At 51.7% G+C, this 11,933-nt stretch overlaps 1 protein-coding gene across 1 annotated transcript in view; it reads right to left on the bottom strand.

Annotated features, from left to right (window-relative positions):
* Positions 1–7,138: 7,138 nt before the first annotated feature.
* Positions 7,139–11,933, bottom strand: part of LOC147083077 (uncharacterized) — an 82,615-nt gene continuing 77,820 nt past the window's right edge. The window contains exon 13 of the mRNA XM_085980277.1: positions 7,139–10,969. Within this exon, the coding sequence (XP_085836403.1) occupies positions 10,765–10,969 (205 nt within the window). The 3' untranslated portion in view covers positions 7,139–10,764. The remainder of the gene's footprint in view (positions 10,970–11,933) is intronic.

Genomic DNA, 11,933 nt, shown 5'->3' with positions numbered 1-11,933 from the left:
GCGATTTGATCATATTCACATCGACGTAGTGGGACCACTCCCACCTTCCCGGGGCTTTACGTACCTTTTGACGATGGAGGATCGCACCACGAGGTGGCCGGAGGCAGTTCCCCTGACGTCCACCACATCTGCGGACGTTGCTGGAGCTTTCGTTTCATCCTGGGTAGCCCATTTTGATGTCCCTGCGGACATTTCGTCGGATCGGGGGCCGCAATTTTCGTCCGAACTGTGGAACGAGGTGATTTCTGTGTTGGGCGTTAAACTCCACCGCACTACGGCCTATCACCCACAGGCGAACAGCTTGTGCGAGCGGTTCCACCGCTCCTTGAAGGCGTCGTTCAGGGCCAGCCTGCTGGATGCATCCTGGGTCGACAAACTACCGTGGGTGATGTTAGGACTCCGCACGGCGCCGAAGGAAGATCTCCAGTTGGCGGCGGCGGAGATGGTTTACGGGCAACCGCTTCGAGTCCCAGGTGAATTCCTGCCGTTACCTACGCAACCATGGTCCGCGGCCACACAAAAAGAGACCCTCCGGGATGCGGCCCGCTGTTTCCGCCCAGTTCCGACCTCACGGCATGGTTTGCTTTCGTCCAACGTCCCGGGGGAGTTGTCAAAAGCCAAGTTCGTGTTTGTGCGCCAGGACGGCCATCGTACCCCGCTCGCACCGCCGTATGCCGGACCCTTCAAGGTTTTGCAGGCAGGGGACAAGAGTTTCGTGATTGACGTCGGGGGCAAACCGGATCACATCTCTGTCGATCGCCTCAAGCCTGCGTACCTGGACCTCGAACGACCGATTGAGCTGGCGCAGCCTCCGCGCCGCGGCCGACCGCCGGCCGCTACCACATCTGACACCGCCGTGCCGCCTACCAGTTCGCCGCCTGCTCAGCGTTTTCCCCTCCGGGAATTTCGGAGTCGGTCCAACAGACTTGTCCGACCTCCTCAGCGATTGACTCTTTTCGTTAAAGACAATTCTGGGGGGGCGTATGTGGCAAAACCACTAAGTGACTTACATAATTGTCTGTAACCAATGTTATTACCTTTCAAGTGGCTCTGGTTAAACAGAGCTAGATCGACAACATCGCGATCTGACGCGATGACGTCATTACGTGGGTCACGTGACGTCCCCTTCGGCGGGAAACGTGATGACGTCATGACGTCAGAGGTAGAGGGCGGGGCCAGCCAGTCCTCGTGTGGATTGAAAGAGAAAAGACCTGTTTTGAGCTTCTCCTGTAGTTTCTTGTTTTGTAAAGTTCTTAGACAATAAATTCAGTTTGTTAACTTCCAGTAAGTTATAGATTCTTTGTTAGGAGTGCAGAGACTCCTACACTATCCCGAAAGGGTCAGGAAGCCGTCCCAAAGACTGAATCTATAAATGGACTTTTGTTGTTTACTGTACATGTTGGGCCAGAAATTCCAGAACGGGGCTTGCAGCGCGTGCAAGCCCCGTATTTGCACTTACCCCGCGCTCCTGCCGATCAGCTTCTGGGACGCCTGAACTTGCAGAAATAGAAAGCACATTCCCGGGCAGCGTATGACGTCACGCCGCCCAGGAGTGCAGCCAGCGCGGATCCAGGAGCGTGCAGTGTAAGTGAGACACGCCCCTTGAGGTCTCAGTTTCACTGGACACGCCCCCAATGTTTCTGTCAAGCTGCTTTGCTTTTTTACATGCAAAGCAGCAGTTTAAATAGGTTTTTGGAAGTTTTTTGAAGATTTTGGTAACTTTTATAAACTTTTTAAAATGTTTACATTATTTTGAGTAATCTGAAGTAGTTTTAAAGAGAATTAAAGCAATTTAAAGACTTTTAAAAGCCCTAAAAGAATTTTTTTAATTCCATTTATTTATTTAGCAATGTCGTCGTCATACGTGTCTTCACACTGTTCCCTTTGGGGAACTGTATGAAGTGGTGGAAGGATTTATGGCCGTGATTAACGCTCATTCCTTGACCGTAACCATCTTTGAACCAGCCATTAGGGCGGTTAGTCCTATGGCGGGAGGGTTTTACGGGCTCCCACAAGCTATACAAGGAGGGGGGGCCACCCGCACCCACGGACGCAAATATCCCACTGGATGTCAACCCAGAATTTAGAGCCGGAGCTCCGACTCCACTTGCCGGGACTGTCTGGAGCGGGGTTGGAAACCCTACCCTGATCTGGCCCAGCGGCGGGGATCCTACCGCTATGACAAAGGCCCAATCCGATTAGCAACGTGAAATGGCAGCATAGGGCTCCAGTCACGGGGAGGGAAAAGGCGCAGGAAACGTATGGGTGTCACCTTTTGTGCGGAGTGGGCCTTTTGCGTAGCAGTAAGCATCCCCGCCGCTGGGCCAGAAGGAGTAGGGTTTTGAACCCCACTCCAGACAGTCCCGGCAAGTGGAGTCAGAGCTCCAACTTTAAATTCTGGGCGGACATCCAGCGGGATACTTGCGTCCGTGGGTGTTGGTGGCCCCCCCCCCTCAGATGGGTTGTGGGAGCCCGTAAAACCCTCCCGCCATAGGACTAACCACCCTAATGGCTGGTTCAAAGATGGTTACGGTCACGGAATGAGCGTTAATCACGGCCATAAATCCTTCCACCACTTCATACAGTTCCCCAAAGGGAACAGTGTGAGGATACGTCCGATGATGACCTCTTGCGCAATGCACCCCCTTGGACCCTCAGTCGCAGATGCGAGGGGGCAAGTCGTGCAAGTGTTAAATTTTTTATTTTATTGACATGTGAAATGTTGGACCAGTAATTCCCTTCCAAATGCGCTAGTACGGTCGGGGTACTTACGCATCTGGCCGGATGAAATGCCGGTTTTCAGCATGCACAGTGCATGTGGGGAAAACCGGCATTTCCTGTCCTCTGAACGAAGGGGTTCAGAGGCAGAACGCATGCGACTGCACAGGCAGCGCGTGCGCAGTATAATTCGCCGCTTTCATTAATGCTTTCAGTGAGGTCCAGTCATTACAACTTACACATGAAAAAATCATGGGTACAGTTGCTCCAGAGGCTGCGGAGGAAGATATTTCTTATCGTGGAACTTCTGAAAGTATGTATGTCTGTATATATTCCTTTGCGTGTTATGTATATATTCCTTTACTTATGTGTATGAATGTATTATTTAATTATGACTTTCAGAGAAAGTAACTTATTGGAAAATCATAATTAAAAACATACATTCATACCCATTAGTAAAGGAATATAAAACACACATACATATACGTAAAGGAATATATGTGGACATACATACATAACTCATTCTCACATTCCATTCACACAGCCACAATTGCTCCTTCTACCTACCGTTCTGAAAACCCTTTAAAAAAAAAAAAATTTTAACTTTAAAACTTACTTAAAATTTCTTAAAATAACTTCCCTCCCTTTCCCAAACAAAAATATTGCATTTCAAAAGCTCCACGATAAAATATATCTTCCTCCGCAGCCAATGAACCACTTTACACTTGCTTTTTTTAAGTGTAACTTCTAAGGACTTAACCTCACGGATTTCATGAATGAAATCCACGAAGTTCACTGCGCAAGCGCTGCCTGTGCAGTCGCACGCGCTCGAGGTCTGGAAATGCCGGCGTTCCCCGCATGCGCTGTTCATGCTGAACGCCGGCATTTCCAACGGCCAGAAGCGTGAGTAAGCCGACCGTACTCACGCTTATGGCCTGGAAATTCTGGCCCATTAAGTATGTTAATTGTTATTTGAATATTAGGGGTATTACTAATCTAAAAGGGGAGGAATTGTAGTGTATATGCCTTTAAGTCAGAACTACTTTTACAGCTCCTGTATACTGTAGTACCGGCAGTAACCACACCGGAATATAAGCTTTGCGCATGCCTCTGTACCCCCAGTCGTGAGACTACCATCCTCCAGTAAAGACCTGTTTATTATTGATGTACAGCATCCGTGTGATTATTTTATAACAGCATATCCTTTGAATCACGGATCCAACAGGTGTGTGTGTAAGAGTGTGTATGTGAGTGAGTGTGTGTGTGTGTGTGTGAGTGAGTGTGTGAGTGTGTGTTTGTGTGTGTGCGAGTGTGTGTGTGCGGTGTGTGAGTGTGTGTGTGTAAGAGTGTGTGTGTCTGAGTGTAGGTATGTGTGAATGTGGGTGTGAGTGTGTGTGTCTGTCTGCGGTGTGTATGAGTGTGTGTGAGTGTGTGTTTGTGTGTGTGTGTGTGTGTTTGTGTGTGTGAGTGTGTGTGAGTGTGTGTGTGGGGTGTGTGTCTGTGAGTGTGTGAGTGTGGGGTGTGTGTCTGTGAGTGTGTGAGTGTGGGGTGTGTGTCTGTGAGTGTGTGTGTGTGGGGCGTGTGTGTGAGTGTGTGTGTGTGGGGTGTGTGTGTGAGTGTGTGTGTGTGCAGTGTGGGGTGCGTGTCTGTGAGTGTGTGTGTGTGGGGTGTGTGTGTGAGTGTGTGTGTGTGCGGTGTGTGTGTGTGAGTGTGTGTGCGCGGTGTGTGCGAGTGTGTGTGTGTGTAAGTGTGTGTGTGTGAGTGTGTGTGTGAGTGTGTGTGTGTGTAAGAGTGTGTGTGTGTGTGAGTGTGGGCAGGTACAGCACGGGTTAGATACAGTGTAGAGCTCCCTCTACATTACCCTGAACGTGTGTCCCCCGCTTTATACCCAGTGTCAGCATCGAGCGCTCCCAGGGCAGGTACAGCACAGGTTAGATACAGTGTAGAGCTCCCGCTACATTAACCTGACAGTGTGTCCCCACTTTATACCCAGTGTCAGCATCGAGTGCTCCAAGGGCAGGTACAGCACAGGTTAGATACAGTGTAGAGATCCCTCTACATTACCCTGACAGTGTGTCCCCCCAGTTTATACCCAGTGTCAGCATCGAGCGATCCCAGGGCAGGTACAGCTTGTGTAAGATACAGTGTAGAGCTCCCTCTACATTACCCTGACAGTGTGTCCCCCACTTTATACCCAGTGTCAGCATCGAGCGCTCCCAGGGCAGGTACAGCACGGGTTAGATACAGTGTAGAGCTCCCTCTACATTACCCTGACAGTGTGTCCCCCACTTTATACCCAGTGTCAGCATCGAGCGCTCCCAGGGCAGGTACAGCACGGGTTAGATACAGTGTAGAGCTCCCTCTACATTACCCTGACAGTGTGTCCACACTTTATACCCAGTGTCAGGATCAAGCGCTCCCAGGTCAGGTACAGCACGGGTTAGATACAGTGTAGAGCTCCCTCTACATTTCCCTGACAGTGTCCCCCCCACTTTATACCCAGTGTCAGCATCGAGCGCTCCCAGGGCAGGTACAACACGGGCTAGATACAGTGTAGAGCTCCCTCTACATTTCCCTGACAGTGTCCCCCCCACTTTATACCCAGTGTCTGCATCGAGTGCTCCCAGGGCAGGTACAGCACGGGTTAGATACAGTGTAGAGCTCCCTCTACATTACCCTGACAGTGTGTCCCCCACTTTATACCCAGTGTCTGCATCGAGCGCTCCCAGGGCAGGTACAGCACGGGTTAGATACAGTGTAGAGCTCCCTCTACATTACCCTGAACGTGTGTCCCCCACTTTATACCCAGTGTCAGCATCGAGCGCTCCCAGGGCAGGTACAGCACAGGTTAGATACAGTGTAGAGCTCCCGCTACATTAACCTGACAGTGTGTCCCCACTTTATACCCAGTGTCAGCATCGAGTGCTCCAAGGGCAGGTACAGCACAGGTTAGATACAGCGTAGAGATCCCTCTACATTACCCTGACAGTGTGTCCCCCCAGTTTATACCCAGTGTCAGCATCGAGCGATCCCAGGGCAGGTACAGCTTGTGTAAGATACAGTGTAGAGCTCCCTCTACATTACCCTGACAGTGTGTCCCCCACTTTATACCCAGTGTCAGCATCGAGCGCTCCCAGGGCAGGTACAGCACAAGTTAGATACAGTGTAGAGCTCCCTCTACATTACCCTGACAGTGTGTCCCCCACTTTATACCCAGTGTCAGCATCGGGCACTCCCAGGGCAGGTACAGCACGGGTTAGATACAGTGTAGAGCTCCCTCTACATTACCCAGACATTGTGTCCCCACTTTATACCCAGTGTCAGCATCGAGCGCTCCCAGGGAAGGTACAGCATGGGTTAGATACAGTGTAGAGCTCCCTCTACATTACCCTGACAGTGTGTCCCCACTTTATACCCAGTGTCAGCATCGCGCGCTCCCAGGGCAGGTACAGTACAGGTTAGATACAGTGTAGAGCTCCCTCTACATTACCCTGACAGTGTGTCCCCCACTTTGCACCCAATGCCAGCATCGAGCGCTCCCAGGGCAGGTACGGCACGGGTTAGATACAGTGTAGAGCTCCCTCTACATTACCGTGACAGTGTGTCCCCACTTTATACCCAGTGTCAGCATCGAGCGCTCCCAGGGCAGGTACAGCACGGGTTAGATACAGTGTAGAGCTCCCTCTACATTACCCTGACAGTGTGTCCCCACTTTATACCCAGTGTCAGCACCGAGCGCTCCCAGGGCAGGTACAGCACGGGTTAGATACAGTGTAGAGCTCCCTCTACATTACCCTGACAGTGTGTCCCCACTTTATACCCAGTGTCAGCATCGAGCGCTCCCAGGGCAGGTACAGCACGGGTTAGATACAGTGTAGAGCTCCCTCTACATTACCCTGACAGTGTGTCCCCACTTTATACCCAGTGTCAGCACCGAGCGCTCCCAGGGCAGGTACAGCACGGGTTAGATACAGTGTAGAGCTCCCTCTACATTACCCTGACAGTGTGTCCCCACTTTATACCTAGTGTCAGCATCGAGCGCTCCCAGGGCAGGTACAGCACGGGTTAGATACAGTGTAGAGCTCCCTCTACATTACCCTGACAGTGTGTCCCCACTTTATACCCAGTGTCAGTATCGAGCGCTCCCAGGGCAGGTACAGCACGGGTTAGATACAGTGTAGAGCTCCCTCTACATTACCCTGACAGTGTGTCCCCACTTTATACCCAGTGTCAGTATCGAGCGCTCCCAGGGCAGGTACAGCACGGGTTAGATACAGTGTAGAGCTCCCTCTACATTTCCCTGACAGTGCACCTTGTTAAGGACAGGAGCGCCGTACAAGTGATATTGCAGGTCTCTGATTGCGAGATGGAGATGCACGCTGCGACAAGGTGTTTAAAGTGAACACAATGAATCAACGGCTTTCGGGTGGTATGAAATGTTATTTTATTGCACACGTCTGGTACGGACTGACCATATAATTCTTTATTCATTGAATTAACATATTACAGCCATCACACAGTCTAATTCCATCGATAAAACTCTTACACTCGAGAGGCTTCAGTGCGAGCAGCAATTCACAGATAAAGTGCAGTTAAAGGCACAGGCCACCAGGGCCAGAGGTCAAACTCTTCGATCCAGGGTGGGTGTTGGGGAGTGGGTGGGCTTCGGGGAGATGGGGTGACTGAAGCTCCCCCGCCCCCGTCCGAATGCACTTTATTCCGGCAGCGTGGAATGTCTTCGAGCGGTTTTGGAATCCCGCTCATGTCCCGACCTGATCCGTCTCACACTTTGATCCCGGGCGGTCGGTTCAAAGTTCCGGATCGGTCGCGAGCTCCAGGCCCGGATCAGTCCGTCGCCCCTCACCCCACCCCCCGCCAGCACAACACGAGAGGGCGGGGTGGGAGGATGGACGAGGCTGACAGGGCCGCATTCAGCACCACCCCGCTCCAGTTAGCCTGCCCTCTCCGATTGGGGCCGGGCGCGATTCAGCGGGTGCGGGGCGGTAGCGAAAGTCAGACTCAGCAAAGTGGGACGGGAGTCACGTGTAGGCCACAGCGGGTGGTTTTGGGTGGAAACGGCACATTCCCTTCCCTTGAACAAGAAATCAGCCAGGATCTAACTGAATGACGGAATAGGCGCGAGTGGCTGAATGGCCTCCGCCTATTCCTATGTAAGAGGTTCGAGGGGCTGAATGGCCTCCTCCTGTTCCTGTGTAACAGGCTCGAGGGGCTGAATGGCCTCCTCCTGTTCCTATGTAACAGGCTCGAGGGGCTGAATGGCCTCCTCCTGTTCCTATGTAACAGGCTCGAGGGGCTGAATGGCTCCTGTTCCTGTGTAACAGGCTCGAGGGGCTGAATGGCCTCCGCCTATTCCTGTGTAAGAGGTTCGAGGGGCTGAATGTCCGCCTCCTGTTCCTGTGTAACAGGCTCGAGGGGCTGAATGGCTCCTGTTCCTGTGTAACAGGCTCGAGGGGCTGAATGGCCTCCTCCTGTTCCTGTGTAACAGGCTCGAGGGGCTGAATGGCCTCCTCCTGTTCCTGTGTAACAGGCTCGAGGGGCTGAATGGCTCCTGTTCCTGTGTAACAGGCTCGAGGGGCTGAATGGCCTCCTCCTGTTCCTGTGTAACAGGCTCAAGGGGCTGAATGGGCTCCTCCTGTTCCTGTGTAACAGGCTCGAGGGGCTGAATGGGCTCCTCCTGTTCCTGTGTAACAGGTTCGAGGGGCTGAATGGCCTCCTCCTGTTCCTATGTAAGAGGTTCGAGGGGCTGAATGTCCGCCTCCTGTTCCTGTGTAACAGGCTCGAGTGGCTGAATGGCCTCCTCCTGTTCCTGTGTAACAGGCTCGAGGGGCTGAATGGGCTCCTCCTGTTCCTGTGTAACAGGCTCAAGGGGCTGAATGGGCTCCTCCTGTTCCTGTGTAACAGGCTCGAGGGGCTGAATGGCCTCCTCCTGTTCCTGTGTAACAGGCTCGAGGGGCTGAATGGCCTCCTCCTGTTCCTGTGTAACAGGCTCAAGGGGCTGAATGGGCTCCTCCTGTTCCTGTGTAACAGGCTCGAGGGGCTGAATGGGCTCCTCCTGTTCCTGTGTAAGAGGTTCGAGGGGCTGAATGTCTGCCTCCTGTTCCTGTGTAACAGGCTCGAGGGGCTGAATGGCCTCCTCCTGTTCCTGTGTAACAGGCTCGAGGGGCTGAATGGGCTCCTCCTGTTCCTGTGTAACAGGCTCGAGGGGACTGAATGGGCTCCTCCTGTTCCTGTGTAACAGGCTCGAGGGGCTGAATGGCCTCCTCCTATTCCTGTGTAACAGGCTCGAGGGGCTGAATGACCTCCTCCTGCTGTTCTTGTGTAACAGGCTCAAGGGGCTGAATGGCCTCCTCCTGTTCCTGTGTAACAGGCTCGAGGGGCTGAATGGCCTCCTCCTGTTCCTGTGTAACTGGCTCAAGGGGCTGAATGGCCTCCTCCTGTTCCTACGAGACAACTGGTTGTTTTTTCCCCACAAATCTGACAATTTTTCACCATCACTATGATCGGGGGCTAGCCCTTGAACCACCAGATTTCATGAATTTAATTTCACAAACTACCAAATTCAGAGATAGAAGGAACTCGCATTTCCACATCGCCTGTCACCACCTCAGGACGTCTCATAGCCCTTCACAGCCAATGAAGACTTTTTGAAGTGCAGTCACTGTTGTGATGCGGGAAAAGTGGCAGCCAATTGACGCACAGCAAGCTCCCACAAACAGCAATGAGAAAATGACCATTTCATCTGCCTTTTTTTAGTGCTGTTGATGAGGGATAAATATTGGGCCCAGGACACCAGGGAGAACTCTCCCTGCTCTTCTTCCAATAGTGGCTGGGGGAACTTTTACATCCACCTGAGAGGGCAGACGGGGGCCTCGATTTAACGTCTCATCTGACAGTGGGCTCCTCCAACTGTGCAGTGTCTATCAGTACTGCCCCTCCGACAGTGCAGCGCTCCCTCAGCACTGCCCCTCCGACAGTGCAGCGCTCCCTCAGTACTGCCCCTCCGACAGTGCAGCGCTCCCTCAGCACTGCCCCTCCGACAGTGCAGCGCTCCCTCAGTACTGGCATTGTGGAGTGTTATCCCTGGATTATGTGGCTCGAACCCATGAACTTCTAACTCAGAGGCAAGAGAGAGAGAGTGCTACCCACTGAGCCCCGGCAGACAGAGACCATATGGTATGCAACAATATAACACAGCTCTCCACAACTCACTTCAGTGCAGTGTTAAGCGCAGTGTAACATGGTACAGCGCTCTGCACTTTCAGAACGTACAGTGCAGCACAGAATAGTGCTTGAAATGTTAAAGTGCAGGGCTTGAAGATTCGCTGGTCCAAAATAAGCCAGGCCAGAACGGGGTAAGTAAAGTGCAGAACAGTCAATCTGGCATGGTTTAGTCTGGACCAGTACAACTCAGTCAGCTGCAGGCCGGTCAGTCTGTAGGGTGCAGGGCCAGTGAAACAAAGACATCAGAGGTTTTTATTTTTGCAAGCTTCTTCTGTGCTGATCAAGGCGAGGTATGTCAGTACTGGGGAAGGAAGCAATCCCACTTTATACCCAGTGTTAGCACCGAGCGCTCCCAGGGCAGGTACAGCATGGGTTAGAGACAGTGTAGAGCTCCCTCTACATTACCCTGACAGTGTGTTCCCACTTTATACCCAGTGTCAGCATCGAGCGCTCCTACTGCAGGTACAGCACGGGTTAGATACAGTGTAGAGCACCCTCCACATTACCCTGACAGTGTGTCCCCACTTTATACCCAGTGTCAGCATCGAGCGCTCCCAGGGCAGGTACAGCACGAGTTAGATACAGTGTAGAGCACCCTCCACATTACCCTGACAGTGTGTCCCCCAACTTTATACCCAGTGTCAGCATCGAGCGCTCCCACTGCAGGTACAGCACGAGTTACACGCACACCCTCCGGGGCTGGATATGACCCCAGTTCCCAGAGGGTGTAAGTTCAAAGCCTGACCCCCTGACCCCACCACAGTCCCCAAGTTTTAAAACGTAAGTTGCGAACGGTTGGTTTTTTTACGGCTTCCGGAAGAATCTGAGCACGAGGTAGCAGCTGAGACGAAAGGCCACCATAAATAGGAGGAGAATGATGACATTGGCCCAGATCGGGAGGGTGATGTTAAAGTAGGCCAGGATCTCGTCCCTGGGGATGTACGTAGAGGTGTTGGTTGTGTTTCTGACCATATTGCAGTGGTGATAGGCTGAGTTCTCTGCTTTACATCTGCAACAGAGAAAATTAATAACTCATTTAGGGACGGTCTCTAACTAGCCATCAGGTACATGTGTAAGGGAGCTGATTGATGAGTGTGTGTGTTTAGGGACAGTCACTAACTATCAGGTACATGTGTAAGGGAGCTGATTGAGGAGAGTGTGTGTTTAGGGACAGTCACTAACTATCAGGTACATGTGTAAGGGAGCGGATTGAGGATTGTGTGTTTAGGGACAGTCACTAACTATCAGGTCCAGGTGTAAGGGAGCTGATTGAGGAGTGTGTGTGTTTAGGGACGGTCTCTAACTATCAGGTACATGTGTAAGGGAGCTGATTGATGAGTGTGTGTGTTTAGGGACGGTCTCTAACTGTCAGATACATGTGTAAGGGAGCTGATTGAGGAGTGTGTGTTTAGGGACAGTCACTAACTATCAGGTACATGTGTAAGGGAGCTGATTGAGGAGAGTGTGTTTAGGGACAGTCACTAACTATCATGTACACGTGTAAGGGTGCTGATTGATGAGTGTGTGTGTTTAGGGACAGTCACTAACTATCAGGTACATGTGTAAGGGAGCTGATTGAGGAGAGTGTGTGTTTAGGGACAGTCACTAACTATCAGGTACATGTGTAAGGGAGCTGATTGAGGAGAGTGTGTGTTTAGGGACAGTCACTAACTATCAGGTACATGTGTAAGGGAGCTGATTGAGGAGAATGTGTGTTTAGGGACAGTCACTAACTATCAGGTACATGTGTAAGGGAGCTGATTGAGGAGAGTGTGTGTTTAGGGACAGTCACTAACTATCAGGTACATGTGTAAGGGAGCTGATTGAGGAGTGTGTGTGTTTAGGGACAGTCACTAACTATCATGTACACGTGTAAGGGTGCTGATTGATGAGTGTGTGTGTTTAGGGACAGTCACTAACTATCAGGTACATGTGTAAGGGAGCTGATTGAGGAGAGTGTGTGTTTAGGGACA

This window comes from Somniosus microcephalus, unplaced genomic scaffold (genome assembly GCF_052327205.1).
Source record: "Somniosus microcephalus isolate GS21.2 unplaced genomic scaffold, FLI_Smic_1.0 scaffold96, whole genome shotgun sequence".
NCBI classification, from domain to species: Eukaryota; Metazoa; Chordata; class Chondrichthyes; order Squaliformes; family Somniosidae; genus Somniosus; species Somniosus microcephalus.
Note: the sequence above shows the minus strand (reverse complement) of the source record. Positions and strands in the feature narration are given on the sequence as shown.